The sequence below is a fragment of the Protomyctophum parallelum genome (assembly GCF_964188405.1).
Source record: "Protomyctophum parallelum genome assembly, chromosome: 18".
In the NCBI taxonomy this organism is placed as follows: domain Eukaryota; kingdom Metazoa; phylum Chordata; class Actinopteri; order Myctophiformes; family Myctophidae; genus Protomyctophum; species Protomyctophum parallelum.
In genome coordinates this window covers 16,849,816-16,866,996 of record NC_139716.1, presented here as the reverse complement: position 1 = coordinate 16,866,996, position 17,181 = coordinate 16,849,816, and the positions used below count along the sequence as shown (strand labels likewise).

General features: G+C 41.8%; 1 protein-coding gene across 1 annotated transcript in view; it reads right to left on the bottom strand.

The window, feature by feature from the left end:
* The window catches only part of LOC310875852 (pyruvate carboxylase, mitochondrial-like), a 427,358-nt gene that overhangs the window by 381,159 nt on the left and 29,018 nt on the right, over positions 1-17,181 (bottom strand). Inside the window, exons 5-9 of the mRNA XM_083789259.1 lie at positions 13,824-13,989; positions 12,072-12,217; positions 6,423-6,540; positions 4,871-4,938; positions 2,317-2,400 (exon numbers count right to left, since the gene is read on the bottom strand). Coding sequence (XP_083645385.1) covers positions 2,317-2,400; positions 4,871-4,938; positions 6,423-6,540; positions 12,072-12,217; positions 13,824-13,989 — 582 coding nt within the window. The remainder of the gene's footprint in view (positions 1-2,316; positions 2,401-4,870; positions 4,939-6,422; positions 6,541-12,071; positions 12,218-13,823; positions 13,990-17,181) is intronic.

The following is a 17,181-nucleotide window of genomic DNA, read 5'->3' as shown; positions in this document are numbered from 1 at the left end:
GGTCATCACGGTAGCAAATCTCTACTGCTATAGCAATTCCACACTTGGGCCATTAGCTAAAAAAGGTCATTTACCAGAGGGTAGTCATCTTTATACGTAGGAGAGGATATAATTTAATGCTACACTGGCACAGGACAGAGTAGCTCCAGCCAGCCACACAGATGTCATTACATTTTTTTGCAATATCTCCCTCCGATCGATCCGAGCTGTGCAGTCGACCGCTGCGGCGGCGGTGAGGGGTGGTGTGGAGGGGGGAGACAAACACCCAAAGGGCACGTTGTTCTAGTGCCCCCAGCAGTGTTCATTTAATCAACTAAAACTATGACCGGACATGTTCATCGACAACCACTTTATCACCGACAAAAACCAAATGACAAACGCTATATCGCTATTTTCGTCCTGGACAGACAAACCCAGGGACCCAGGGACACACATACTGTAGCTGTCTATATAGAAGTGGTTGCACCACTCAAAAACTAAGCTATGAAGATTAAAACTAAGACTAAATAATAGACAATTTCGTCTACAAATAAAATAAAATGTTAGCGGGGGGGACTGGTGGAGAAGAGATCCAGTAGAACTAAAACACAAGCCATTTTATATTTGGTTGCTTGGTTATGCGTTTGATGATCGGCTATTTTCAGCATCCAAAAAAGTGTAAAATCAAAGTCTGCAAAAATACAGTTTTGTTGACGAAATGAACCGTGGATTTAGTCGACTAAAATCTTATATTTGATATGATATGACATGAGCAAAAGTTCAAATCTCATGGATCATTTGCTAAATCCATTTTCACTGCTGTATTTGCAGTTAGAAGGTCTACTCTGCAGTGGATATACTCCAGTAAAGCAGTGTTGTTTTTGGCAGCAAGTTTTGATTATAGTTTTAGTCAAAGTCTTTTGAATAGTTTTCATTTAGTTTTAATCATATTTTAGTCACCAGGAATGTCTCAGTGTTAGTCTAGTTTTAGTCGACTAAATATAAGATTTTAGTTGACTAAATCTACGGCTGATTTAGTAGACTAAAATGTATTTTGTCGGGCCTTGATGCCGTCGTAATGACAGATTTGACACTTTCTGAAAATAGCCGATATACAAGCTTGTAGATCTGCTATTTTCAGCATGCAACCAAGTGTAAAATTACTTACACTGGATATCTTGTCCACTAGTCCCTTCCTAACATTTTAGTCTAGTTTTTATTTGTTGACGAAATTGTCAGTATATTTAGTCTTAGTTTTAGCCATCGTAGCTTAGTTTTCATTTGGTTTCAATGTAGTTTTCCTCAGTGAAAAAAGGTAGTCGATGAACATCTTTCATCTTGGTTTTAGTCGACGAAATCAACACTGCAGTAAAGTAAAGAATACCTAAAACGTTCACTCAAGTACAGTACTGTGTTATTTTCCACCACTGCAACCTTTCACTGTCATTCCACCGACAGGACATTTAGCTTGTCCAGATCTCAGGGGAGAAATCCATCTGGCAGATTCTACAACACACATGCTGGAGCAATGCAATTATATTTGTATTTGCAACCCAATAAGCCTCCTCTGCATGAAAGCTACGTACATGAAACTTATTGTCAAACCCAGGTTGTAAACTGCCCTGAAAATGCTAACCTTTCATTATCTTGTTTGTTGTTTTACATCCTAAAATGAGTTTCTGGGAAAAATGTTAGAGAGACCAAAATCAAAGTCTAGCCTCCGAGAGTGCTCGGAATGCTGCTCTACAAATCAATATTGGCATAGAAAATGACACGCACGCGAGCGCGCACGCACACGCACACACACACACACACACACACACACACGCACACACACACACACACACACACACACACACACACACACGGGCTAAGAAGCAGTACTGTACATGTCTACAGTAAGCTGGGACCAATGGTGCTTTCAGGTGATGTCAGGTCATAAGGCACAGGGGGGGGGGGGGATCAGTAGTTCTAAAACATCTGATCTAGATGGGATTTGTAGAATCGGCCTCAGGTCTTAATGGGAGTGAATAGTGATGTCAACTAGTCATATACAGTAGGTACAGTATTCATGATGCAATTTGTGTCGAATTATCTAGAATCGTGAGAATCCCGATTTCACCCGACATGTTTATCCAATAAACTGTAATCTGACAACTCAAATGCATGGCAAAACAAACATGGTGCACAACATTTTGACTTGTGTCCAATCGCTGAGTGACCAAAAGAACAAAATGTGTGAAATCCCTGGTGTAATTCTCAGACATGAGAAAGTAGCACGCGCTTCGCTTGCTTGTGTGTGCACGTGAGTGTGAGTGTGAGTGTGTGTGTGTGTACCTGCTTGGCCAGGGTAACGGAGTCGGCGTGCAGTCTGGCTCTCAGCTTGGGATCCAAATTGGTAGCAGGCGCAATCTCCACAACCTGCAAACAGTTGTAAATGTCAGAACAGTTCCGCATGTGTTACATTACAGTGTATATCGATACCCTAATTTATGCTAGTAGTATGTTGTCTGTGGAGCAATGTGATCTGTTTTCGGGTTTTGATATCAATAAATCTCCGTCCTTTTATCAATCTCCCTCCTGAGCACTGGGCGTTACTATTTGATAGGATGGAGAACTCCGTTTATGTTGCCCGGGGTGTTAAGTAGTTAACTAGCTCAGGTTTTCGTGTACATATTATTACATTTGGGTGACTACAAGATGAGACTTTTAGTTGACTCTAGTAAGTAATAAGTATATTAAAGTATTAACTTTTAATTACACTGACTGACTGACCCTTTTGGAAGACGTTTATTCTTTTTTCTGGTGGCTTATCTGATTAGCTGCACAATAACAGACAAGATCAATCTATCCAAGACAGATAATTGATTCCTGAAACTTAGTTTTAATTGAAATTATATAAAAATCACATTTAAACCTAAAAATAAATAAAAAAGAAACGCCACTTGGAAGCTGCCTAGAGAAAAACGTACCCGCCGTTTGAAATACTTTTCTTAACAAGAAACTATGCTTGTTCTGATATTCAGAAAGATCTCCGATTAAGGACATGGGCAGATTAGGATTAAAAGGACATCAAAGAGAAAACCGCGTCTGAGCGAACGGCGCGGCTAACATGATTATCAGTTGTAATCTCATTAAAGATGGCAAGGGAAAGTGATGAAATATACGATTATAATAGCAGTGTAGTGGTGCATTGTAATGGAGTATGTTGTGCATTGTACATTAATGGAATATGACAGGTGATACTGTCAGCTTGCCCTGATGAAAGCATTGTTAAACTGATTAAAAGACTGCCAGACGATGGGCGATAATTCATTATCATAGTATCCATGGAATAAAGCAAAAATAAAATCTCACGACTGAAACATCTCGTCGGGTCCTAATCTGTGATTTTGTGAAACAGCATGAAAGGAGTCGTCGTCGTCGTCCCCCCCACACACACACACACACACACACACACGTTCCTAAATAAGTGGCACGAAATGTAAAATGGTGGTGGTTTTATGGTCGTTCTAAAGCCATTACGTTCTTGCGGTTCTACTTGAAGAAATGGCCAATTGGGGCTTTAACCTTTGCTTTTATTGAAATATATCTGTAACCCTAATGGGTTTTATGAAAGATGCTTCTGAACATGTATTCTACGATTAGTTTGACCACTTAAAATAATCTTTAATGTTAAAATAACCGAAAGTAGCGTTCTTCCAAATTATTGAAATCAGTCGTCCACTGTGGCAAACTCTCACAGTAATTTTGTATTGGCTGATTTATAGAATACATTTCCCTAAAGGAGCAACTTGGACACTCGTGCATGAAGGAAGCATGAGTTCAAGTCCGTTGCTCTCCCCAGGTTGGCGGAGGGTGTGTAGAGCCCAGGAAAAAAAAGAAAAGTACTTTTGACATCTTGTTTGTACTTCACTTTGTATTGTCAAAAGCAATAAAGAAAAGGTAGTAAAACGTGTTGGAAATGTGCATGCAAAGTTTCACAGCACTTGGATCATGAAATGGGCCACTCCTGCAAACTTTAGATGTCAGTCTTAGCCAATCAAGATAGAACAAATAAAAATAAATAAATCACACAGATCCGCCGTCTTGATCCCATGACTATAAAGATCATGTGTACCGATTTGTGTGATATTTGGAAAAGTACTAATATTAAAAAAAATTGTTTCACATAATCGGCCTTCTGGTGGCACTATAAAAGGCAGAATAGTGCAGTTATAGGTAAAGATGCGACAAACTTCGAACCCTTAGATCGACACAACACGACGCGTTGTGAGCTTGTAGATCGGCTATTTTCAGCATGCTACCAAGTGTAAAATGGCTTGTGTCTTTTACTTACACTGGATCTCTTGTCCACTATAGTCCCTTCCTAACATTTTAGTCTAGTTTTTATTTGTTGACAAAATTGTCAATATATTTAGTCTTAGTTTTAGTCATCATAGCTTAGTTTCCGTTTAGTTTACACTTAGTTTTCATCAGTGAAAAAAGATAGTTAACGAACATTTTTCGTTATATAGTATAATGTATTAGTCGACGAAATCAACATCGTTTTGCACTGGAACTGCTGACAGTAAAGCAGTGACTCAGTGAGTTTGACATTCACAACACGAAGATGCAGTCCTATTGGTTTTCAATGTTCAGATAATAAGTTAAAAAAAAAAAAAAAAATGCCAGTCTTGTTTTTAACATGACCTTTTCATTGTGATGCGGCTGACCTTCCGCACACACACACACACACACACACACACACACACACACACACACACACACACACACACACACACACACACACCCTTAATTAGGCAGAAAGGTCATCCTAAAGATAATCTCAAATAACGATGTATGAAACAAAAATGGAAACGTTGCGATTCCATTGAGTTAATAACTTCACCTTTTGGTGTCTGCGCTGAATGGAACAGTCTCTCTCGTAGAGGTGGATGACATTACCATACTTATCACCTAGAGAGAGAGAGAGAAAAAGACAGAGAGAATTAGTTGTGGGAAGAGAGGAAGAGAGAGGTGGGTGGGGGGGCGTCAGGTGAGAAAAAGAGAGGTGGAGTGAGAATAGAAATGAAGTCGATGAAGAGTGATGACAGAAGGGGGGGGGGTGGAGGAGGAGGAGGAAGGGGGGAGGGGGGAGGGAAGGAGGTGAAAATCAAGCCAAGTGCGAAAGAGGAAGGAGGCATAGAGAGGGAACAGAAGGAGCGAGGGAGGGAGGGTTGAGGAGTGTGTGTGTGTGTGTGTGTGTGTGTGTGTGTGGGGGGGGGGGGGGGGATGAGAGAGAGTGACGTGACTTTTAACAGGTAATTCAGATAATACGCAAGATCCCTGGCATACCCTGCAGACAATCAATTAATCAACATCTCCCAACACACACCACCAGCATGCATGAACACACACACACACACACACAGTATGCATTAAACACAGAATGAATATTACAGACACAGCATGCATTACAGGCACACTGGTGGTAGTACATGAGCCCCAAATGCACATTTGCTGGCGCAATCACAAGGAAAGCAAGCAACCACACGCACGCACTCACACATACAGGAATGAACACCTGAGAGACACAACGCTCTGGAACGTATGTAGATTTATGAGTACAGCGATGCATACAGACCACCAAGGAGACGGCCATGCACCCAGAGACATCCCAATGAAATGCGCGCACACACACACACAAACACACACACACACACACACACACACACACACACAGTACAGGGACACGAAGAGTAAAATATCATGCATACACAATCTGTAAAAGTCAAGTACCTCGATAACAGTATATATTTTTTGTAAAATTACTTGTGTCTTTTACTTTATTTATTGTTGACACAAAAATAACATAATTTGTATTGTTGACATATTTATAAAATATTAGTGCAACTTCTGTTCATTTTTTACCCCTCTATCTCACGGAACTATGTTTTTGCGCCCAAAAATAGTTCCATGTGATAGAGGGGTCAAAGTTGAACGAAAGTTGTGCTAATATTTTAGAAATAGGTCAACAATACAAATGACGTTAGTTTTGTGAATTAATTTACTTTCACTGTGTGGCCCCAGTGCCCCCCACAAAATGACCGGAACTACTTAATATTGACCAAAACCAGAGCAGAACTCCCACCACGAGACTCCACGGGCAATCAATTAATGGTATTTCATACAGCCCACCCTACTCGTCTTCACTCACCCGGCCACATTAAGTTAAAAAAATCGGAACTATCCCTTTCATTTTAGTCATCATAACTTAGTTTTAGTTTAGTTTCCACCAGTGAAATAACGTACACTCAACACTGACTCAACACAAACACACACAGGTCACAATACAAGTGTCAAGCCAGCCATCCAGGCAGACATGCACTAAATGCAGCACAAACAATATGCCCACAGACAGACATATGCATACCAAGGCAGAGAGAGGACATAATACTCACCGAGGATCTGGACTTCAATGTGTCTCGGCTTCTCGATGAACTTCTCTACGAACAGAGCTCCATTCCCGAAGGCTGTTAGGGCTTCTGAGTAGGCACGCTGGTAGTTCTCCTCAAGTTCCTGACAGATTGAAAACACCAAAAACGACCATTAGGTCCCGATGTCTTGGCTGCTCGGACCGAGTGTTTCAGGGCCATGTTCTTAACCCATTCAGGTTGGGAACCCCTTTTGGTGTTCTAAGCATTATGTTATACTTTAGCTATTGGAAAAAAAGCAGATCTACAAGCTCATAACGCGGCACCGCGAAAGATAGTGAAAATGTGGTGCAAATCTTTGAATACAGTATATATTCTTTCAGAGCTAAACTTTTTAACTCAAATCTTTGCTTCTGAGGGGTCCCTGGAACAACATATTTTCAGATGGGGGTCGGCGGCCTAATGCATATATTTGTGGGGGTCCTTGAGATGGAAATGTTTGAGAACGACTGACATAGAAACATAGGGTTTTCAGAAAACTGTCGGGATTTACAAAGCATTTGTAGAATCGTCCTCAGGTCTAAATGGGTTTTATTACTAGTTATTATTACAGTTCAAGGTTTAAGATTTCCTGTACACATGAGTCACATTGTGTTACCATGGTTCTTAAAAAAGGTTGACTGAAGAGGCTAGCCTCTATAAAGCCTTTCTAAGAATCTGCAAACACAACCAGATGGAAATTAATTCATGGAGAGTGATAGCACAAAGTCTGTCCACTGTGTCCGACTGTCCGTCGCCAGAAATGATGGAATCTCAGAGGCAAAATTATGTCGACGCACGGTTGGACATAATTCATTCTGGAACCCACCATTCCAGCACTGTATACAGTGGGTGGGTCTAACGTTCATAACTCATAGAGAGTATAAAACTGCTTCGTCCATGGAGAAAATATAATGCGGTATGTTACAAGCTGTAATGTGGTCATTTTTCCCTCTTGTGCAAGCCATCCCCTTGTCATCCTCACAACCCGCCCCAATGCAGGGAGCACTCGTTTTGCCTCATGCAATAACCCTCCCCAACTACCACGTTTAGCAACTTGGATGGCAGGCTTTTAGGATGATGGTGAGTGAAGCAAAACAAGCACTCCCCGAGAACTATGGTTTGGGAATTATAGCTACCATTAATAAACCCGCGCAGTTTGACAGCCCTACAGTAGCAACGGTAACTAATATAAAGTGGGTGTTGCTTTTGCAAAAAGGTCAATTGTGTTGGATCACCCGGCCAAACTGGAGGCCGTTAATTGAACCCGGGATGGTGTGCAAGTACTTTACCTATTTGCTAGTACCCAGGTTGATGTTTAGATTTGCTTCCATTGATTCCATGATTTCTCATGTGAATTTGTTATAACCTCTTCCTGTGTCGCCATTAGACTTTGTGTTATGCAATTTGGTAGTTTATTCCCCTTTATTAAGGCACCCGTTATCTAATCACTATCGGGTGACAAATCCAATAAGCCTTTTATTTTATTATTCTTACACACAGCTGCTAAATTACAGACAGCAGACACCCGTCTGTGTTCCATCATATCATTTTTGTGAAAGTAAACTTAAAGTAAACCAAATCTAGCTTTCATTTGTCAGGTTTCTCCTGGAGAATGAGGAGTACAACTGATTTATTTATAGACGTCATTCAGCTGTACTGTAAACGGAGCGTCAGAGACACATACTAATTAGTACCATTAGGTAGTGATAATTGGCACCCATGTTAATTAATTCCTCAAGAGCATTTGACACGATGGGATAGCGGGACGATACCCGACATGCATTGTGCAACGAGTTGAGATAAAGGAAGCACACGAATCGCAGTTGCAAACACTCCTTCTTTTAAGATTTTATATATATATATATATATATATATATATATATATATATATATATATATAGAGCACATCATGGGTACTGTCTGATACATTGCCCTTGAATGTGATTAAGGATTACTGTCATTATTGTAATCTCACAATTCATATCGCACACACCATACATGTAACTTTCATTAGCCCTCAAAAGAAAAAGTTCCAGGGGTAATTTCGGGGGCAGATGGGGGAAACACACAGAGGTGTTGGGCAGGCAGTGAGATAAGAGGTACCGTTTCACATTCTCTGGTCATTTCACCATGATTCCTGAACAAACAGAAAATTACCGTAATGACGTTGAAAATGGAAGCAAAGAGATGCAGACACACAGGCGCAATGTTTGGATGGGAGCTCAAAGTGCTGGATAAGGGTTTCAGTCATTGGAGCAAGCTGTTAAAATTCCACGCTTGTACTTCATTTGTCTCGCATTGCGAGATGATCAGATATCTGCCTACCTATATGTCTGGGGACTTAAATAAATGCAAGGTGGTTGCAAACAGAGGCGAAAACAGCCTCTGATAAATATATACACCTACGGCTACGGCTTTGGAAAACAATCCTGTGACCTCCCAAAGCCTTTGCAATGGTTCTGCAACGCAGGGGTATATTTTTTAACAACTAATAGTTTCCACCCAGTTTCAGCACCTGAAGCAGGGCGATTGACGTTTAGATCAGGGGTCTTCAACGTTTTTCAGGCAAAGGACCCCCCCCACACACACACTAAATATTGTATAAAATTGGTTTGTCATTTTCATTGATTTCATGCTAGCTTAATTGGCTATCAGTGTCAACACTCAATTTGACCATTGACTCCGTACTTCATTTTTCCATCTTCACAAAACCAATTTGCCGAACACAGCCAATCCACAAGCTCACAATGAGCTTATAGATTGGCTATTTTCTGCAAATGTTTCCCTCAGAATAGGGATGTTAAGGTTCAACTGGTTAATGTGAAAAGAATAACCCTGTCACACAAAGATTTGGCACCCGTCCCCCCATATAGTAACTCTGATGGAGCCCTGTTGATGACCTGTTTAGGAGTGTTTCCCCTAACCAGACACTGATGGAGCCCTGTTGATGACCTGTTTACGAGTGTTTCCCCTAACCAGACCCTGTTGATGACCTGTTTAGGAGTGTTTATAACCAGACGCTGATGGCTCTGATGGAGCCCTGTTGATGACCTGTTTAGGAGTGTTTCCCCTAACCAGACACTGATGGAGCCCTGTTGATGACCTGTTTAGGAGTGTTTCCCCTAACCAGACGCTGATGGAGCCCTGTTGATGACCTGTTTAGGAATGTTTCCCCTAACCAGACGCTGATGGAGCCCTGTTGATGACCTGTTTAGGAATGTTTCCCCTAACCAGACGCTGATGGAGCCCTGTTGATGACCTGTTTAGGAATGTTTCCCCTAACCAGACCTCTGAGGGAGCCCTGTTGATGACCTGTTTAGGAGTGTTTCCCCTAACCAGGCGCTGATGGAGCCCTGTTGATGACCTGTTTAGGAGTGTTTCTAACCAGACGCTGATGGAGCCCTGTTGATGACCTGTTTAGGAGTGTTTCTAACCAGACGCTGATGGAGCCCTGTTGATGACCTGTTTAGGAGTGTTTCCCCTAACCAGACCCTGTTGATGACTTGTTTAGGAGTGTTTCCCCTAACCAGACGCTGAGGGAGCCCCGTTGATGACCTGTTTAGGAGTGTTTCCCCTAACCAGACACTGATGGAGTCCTGTTGATGACCTGTTTACGAGTGTTTCCCCTAACCAGACCCTGTTGAAGACCTGTTTAGGAGTGTTTCTAACCAGACGCTGATGGAGCCCTGTTGATGACCTGTTTAGGAGTGTTTCCCCTAACCAGACCCTGTTGATGACCTGTTTAGGAGTGTTTCCCCTAACCAGACGCTGAGGGAGCCCTGTTGATGACATATTTAGGAGTGTTTCCCTAACCAGACGCTGATGGCTCTGATGGAGCCCTGTTGATGACCTGTTTAGGAGTGTTTCCCCTAACCAGACGCTGAGGGAGCCCTGTTGATGACCTGTTTAGGAGTGTTTCCCTAACCAGACGCTGATGGCTCTGATGGAGCCCTGTTGATGACCTGTTTAGGAGTGTTTCCCCTAACCAGACACTGATGGCGTGGGAGGGAGCTTTCACACATGCACGCTCGTGCACCGTGCTTGCCTGTGTCGGACCCGTGCACAGTGCACACGTGCGCGCGTCTGAAATTTTTGTGATTTGTGTTGTTTTCTTTATTTATTATTATAATTTTTTGCAGTCTTTTACCTTGTCTTGGCCTATTCGCGGCCGCCTACTAAAAATCATAGTGTGGTCGCTGGTAGTGATGGGAGATTAATCGGCAAACACATCAGTATCGGACGATTTTAGTCGTTTTTAGATTAAATCGGCATTGGTTTGATTAATCAATCAGACCGATTAATAAATCGGTCCGATTAATCTGTCTGTCTTTACAGATAAACAAGCCCAAAGTAACAGCTTGAACAGATCTACAAGCTCACAATATTAAATATAAAAGGTATTTAAGTTAAATCTGACTTGCCTAAGCCTGCAGTGCAGAAACCCTGTATTTTTCAGAATGGACAAAATTATTATAATTTTTCAATACAGAATGAGATCATATCGACATCGGTAATATCGGTTATCGGCCATAACAGCAATTAATTATATTGAATATCGATATCGGCACTTACCATAGCCCCTTAGAAAGCACTTTTTGTAGACTTAGATAGCATTTTATGTAGATGTATAGCATAGTATAGTATATACAGTATGTATAGTTTATATGTATAGTTTAATTATAGAGATATCCCACTGTTACGTTCTTAGCTTACGCATGTTTCATGATAACTACTTTTTATGTATGTGATGTATTGCCATGCGTTTCTGTTCTTGCTTAATGTAAATCGCTCTGGATTAAGAGCGTCTGCTAAATGCCTAAATTGTAATGTCTCATCGGCACTTCCCTACGACTCGCTGGTCATGACTGTGTGGTGGCCCCGCCACACAATCTGTTTAGAGACCGACGTGTGAGTCTACACTGGCATTAGTTGATGAGCACATTCACATCATAACCGGCAGGCTCGTGTAACCACCTGGGGTTTCCTTTGTGTTGATGGAAAAACTAGATTAACTCATAAGTGGGCCTGACATAAAAGACGTGCTCTTCACAAGACCCCCTGGGACAAACCCAAGAGACGACCAGTGGAATGAAAAGCTCCATTTCAGATTACAACACAATATTTTGTTTTGGCCAGAAACTTTTAGTCAGGGAGTAAAAAATCCCCTATTTAACGGCTGCCGCAAATGTCATTTGATCCACCCAAAACATACTTTTTGTAAGCGAGGATCGTATCGTTTGAGAAATGAGGCGCACATCTGGCTTGTTTTGACCCAAAAAGAAGAATCCAAGATATTAGCGATAGCCATTGTAGTTCTTGAAAATGTGGTGCAAATCTTTGAATATTTCTTTCAGAGCAAACGTTTTAAGTCAAATCTTTGCTTCTATGGGGTCCCTGGAACAACATATTTTCAGATGGGGGTCGGTGGCCAATTACATATATTTTTGAGGGTACTTGACATGAAAATGCTTGAGAACCACTGACATGGAAACATGGGTTTTTCAGAAAACCTGTCAGAATTTAGAAGGCATTTGTAGAATCGTTCTCAGGTCTAAATGGTTTAGAAGACATTTGTAGAACCTGGTCTCAAGTGGTCAGTTGGTCACATGTATTCGTCAGGAGGTCTCTGCTCACCTCATACTCTCTGACCACCCTCATTCCTCTTCCTCCTCCGCCGTATGCCGCTTTGAAGATGATGGGGAAGCCTACAGCTTCGGCAAACAGCTTGGCCTCACTGAGACTTTCTAGAGGACCGTCTGTTCCTGGGACCACTGGCACACCTGGACACACAGAGAGAGACACAGAGAGACACAGAGAGACACAGAGAGAGAGAGAGAGAGAGACAGAGAGAAATAAAAAAAGAGCAGAGGTCAGAAAAGGAGAAAGTGCTGGGGAGAAAACGTTAAAGATGGGATCCCCGGCCTAAAACATGATCATCAGGTACTATGATTATACTTTAAGTGTACAAAAAGTGTTACAATGACGTTTTTATGTGACCACATCCACCATAAGTTCACCTTAGTACGGGTTAGGGTTATGAAAAATTGGGCCTTTTGACTCAAAGGCTTTCAGATTTCAGGAAGAAAACAAATCTGACCAGTCTGTACTGTACTGTACTGTACTGTCTCCCTGGCCTGTGTGTGTGTGTGTGTGTGTGTGTGTGTGTGTGTGTGTGTGTGTGTGTGTGTGTGTGTGTGTGCGCGCGCACTTGGTGGTCAACGCTATTTCCGTACTCTGACGGACAGACAGACACAGCCAGGGACACCCATAGCTGTCTATAGGCGTGGCTAGCACCACTCAAAAATACACCGGGAAGACATATTTGAATATTCTAACCACCTGAGGGTCTATTAGTCAGGGAATATTATCAGTATAATGTCAAATCTGGGGATACATTTCTTACAAAGAATTTTCTTCACCAATGTGTTGGTAAAGGTGTCTACTAACATATCCCACATTGGTTTATATTCAACCACCCTAGGAGAATTTGTGACAGCTGCTGAAAGTTGGGGTACCATCAACAACCAATATAAGGCAAAATGTTCTAATTTTCATGTAGCATGTTACGTGTCAAATTAGGGTTTTTTCATGATTCCGAATCCATTCCAAGCATTAGTTTTGCACGAAAAACACTGGCCAAACTAGGGGGTCTATGGCCAAACTAGGGGTCAAACTAGGGGGTTTTCATGACTCTGAACCCATTCCAAGCATTAGTTTTGCACAAAAAACACTCCTTGGGCTAAATTCGACCATAGCCACTTGCCCAAATGTACGGCTCATCACATTTGTGATGACGGCTATGGCCGTTTATAGTCCAAGGAGTGTTTTTCGTGCAAAATTCTGGATTCAGAATCATGAAAACCCCCTAGTTTGACATGTCACAATGCCATAATGAAATTTAGAACATTTTGCCATATATTGGTTGTTGACCCCAACTTTCAGCAGCTGTCAAAAATTCCCCTAGGGTGGTTGAATATAAACCAATGTGGGATGTGTTAGTAGACACCTTTACAAACACATTGGTGAAGAAAATTCTTGGTAAGAAATGTATTCCCAGATTGTATTCATATCCTCTGACTATATTAGAATAATGTTAACTCCTTACACATACAAAACAGAAAAAGTACAAAGATCACAGCACCCCATCAATAACAAATCTAACCACATGGACCCTAGCGTCCCTATTCCAGGGCAAAATAGCAGATCTACAAGCTCACAACGTGTCACAATTGTAGATCAGCTATTTTCAAAGTTCAATGCAAGATTTTGGAATAAAAGAGTGAAACTAGTATTTTGTTTTGTTCTTGTCCTTCACCAGCTGGAGAAAAGATGGACTTTTTTCACGCCTCCATCACACACAGCCCATCACTGTAGTTCCCTATATACCTGCGCTGATGGCCAGGGAGCGAGCCTCCACTTTGTCCCCCATCTTGCGCACCACCTCTGGGGTGGGCCCGACAAACATGACTCCCGCGTCCAAACAGGCCTGGGCGAAGTCTGCACGCTCTGACAGGAAACCATAACCAGGATGGATGGCATCAACGTCGTTATCCTAGAGAGAGAGAGAGAGAGAGAGAGAGAGAGAGAGAGAGAGAGAGAGAGAGAGAGATTTATTCACGTAAAGAAGAGAGAGAGAGAGAGAGAGAGAGAGAGAGAGAGAGAGAGAGAGAGAGAGAGAGAGAGAGAGAGAGAGAGATTTATTCACGTAAAGAATCTGCCTTACAAAGTAGCAGTAAGATGTCAAGAGACATTGAGAGAAACTCAGAGAGGCAGGGAGATGGATGGGCAGGGGGGCAGGGGGGCACTGCTGTCCGGAGGAAACCTCATAACTCTGAAATGTTCATTTTTCAGGAAATGAAATATACGTTTTAAGGAAATTAATAAAACGTATTTTTTAAACGATGCAATACTGCCTCATCAAAGTTGGTGTTGTGACATTCTGACATTAGATATTGTATATTGAGGTGGTGGAGTTAGCGGTTATCTGCGTGTCATTCTCTGATGCATTTATGCACTTCTGAGCTAATGGATTATTGAGCCGGTCAACACGTCACCCTGTTTAAACATGACAGACATTTAGTTATCGCCGTTCCTCGTGACGTTTGACCTCCTCTGACGCGTGGAGGTTGAGGAACCGGAGCCCTGCAAAGAATTTACCCTCTGTAGGCTGTGGATAATGTTTGCCTAACAATTACTTTTGGAATAGTGGGAGTTAACACACATTATTTAGCTAAATGCACACACACTCTAGTTAAAAGGACCATACCAACATCAATGCAGTATTATGTCACTGCCAATTCTTTAAGAGTATCTTTTTTATTTTTTAATAATAAAGCATTGAAATTCTAATGGGAATATAGAGGGGAACTGACAGCCCTATACTGCCAACGCTGTAGATCTACGTCATCTCAAACCCACCGCTTGACTGCCATGTATAGAACATCTGGTGTTTTCAGTGATTACACTAGAGCAGTTCCCAAAGTGGGGTCCGGGGACCCCTAGGGGTACTTGAATGAGTTCCAGGGGGTCCCCAGCTAAATGATAGTTATAGGAACCAAATGGACCCTTATGGGTCTGTATTAACTCAGTGTACATTTAACTCGTGTACATGTACGTAACTCAGTGTACATTTAACTCATGTACATGTAACTCAGTGTACAATTGTTTGGGAACCACTGCACTAGAGGGACAATGCAGAAAGCAATCTAACAGTGAGAGGGACGAGACTAATATCCACACAGTGATATTAGTATCGCTACACGAGGCTAGAGAAGAATACCCCTGAAATCACATGATCCAAACAAAAACTCCAGACCATCCACTCAAACACTAACGGGATTTATAAAAATGCTTCTATCTCCGATTTATTCCCCCCCCCCCCCCCCCCCCAGATTGCGTTTTTGGTGAAAACAAGCCATATTCAACTGCTAATAACAAAAGAATGGCAGATCACGGTTACTATATTGTTTTTTGTTTGTTTTTTCAGGTGGAAAGAAGAGAGACGGGACATCATTTGTTTACAGTCGCGTTGAAAAGGGAAAAAATAAAAACGGTGGATCTTGAAAGATGAGTAAAAACGCTGGCAGTAAAGTGAATATTTAACACTGTCAACTCAATTGATGGATGTGAAAAAATGCAAGGAGTTTGTTCAAGAGAAAGAACAGATACAGCAAAGCAAATTCAGACGGAACCCACACACAAAATACAGCCAGTTGGACCCCGTAGAGAGAGATATGCCGTAGGGAAATGGAGACGCATGCAGTTTCTGAGTAGCAGGCATGCACACACACATACAATACAGATAGAGTAGATACAGCCATCTCTAGGCCAGTTATGGCCATCTGGACTTGGACACCAGGCAGGCTATAATTAAGGGCTGCCCCAGTGTTTGGAGTGCCGTCACTGGCGAACTGGCATGTAGAGACACAAACACACATGCACGTACATACACGCATGCACACATGCACGCACGCGCACACAGGCACACACACTCCTGTGTCTGTGCCTGTGTGCTCGTGCGTGCACAGAATGAGGGTATCTGCGCCTGGCAGCACACTCTTACAAGTAAGTAAGTAATACTCAGTAAGGAATGCATGCACAATTGCATGTGTACTCACAGCAGATAAAATATACGGATAAAAAGACAAAATGTAAGAATCATAAGTAGGGAAAATAGAACATCGGGAATCTTTTGCGCGAAGAAAATTATGAGAGAACACCCACACTCACACACACACACACACACACACACACTTTCCTCGCTGGCACGACTGCCTGCCGCCCAGCTGGGCAGACAGATCGCAAAGAAATTAGTAGGACGGCCCCAACTTGGCTGGCCAGCCAGATACCCGCACAGAAAATTAGAAACAAAGTATGCCGATAGAAAAAACGCTAGTGAACAATTGGCGACGGATGGTAAACACACAGAGGGAGGGAAGGATAGTCTTATTGCTCTGTACCAGTTCCATTTCTGAAGCACTTTATTACTTTTGGCTGGTGGTGCCCATGGCACCTCAACATAATACATTATTTATTTTGTCAATAAATAATTGGATAAGATTTAAGAGAACTATTGAGCATATTTATGAAGAGTAGAGAGGTTGCAAATTGAACTTTAGTGCAGTACAGCAAACACAAATATCCATATTTTAACTTAATAAATGGTGAGATATGGATAATAACCAAGGTCTTGCCTATGGAGGGATGGCGAGGCGGTGGATCGTAGATTATGGATTCACAAAATGTGAAATATTCATAGGAAAGCGTAAAACAATTGGTGCTTCTAAGTGTCCAGTGGTTTGTAATATTAGAAACCGACTGATCTCTTCTAGACGTTCACATTAGTGGAATACACAGTGGAGAGCGTGCTCATCAGACCCAATGACTCAATGTGCGCCGCGTGGCAAACATTGAATACATACATTTAGTGTACTTAACCCATTTAGGCCTTTTCTATGCTTTCTATGCTTAACTCCACTACATTTATTTGAAAACTTTAGTTACTTTGTAGATTCTGATTATTATTACAAAACATACAGTGACTACTTCAGCTCTATATACATATACATTTTGGACATTTGAAAATAGCCTATCTACAAGCTCACGATGTGACGCATTGCGAGCTTGTACATCTGCTATTTTCAAACGTTTTTTTGACATTTTAAAATTAGTACTTTTGGTACATTTTGATGACAATACTTTTGTACTTTTACTCAAGTACATTTTACTTAAAGGGATAGCAGAC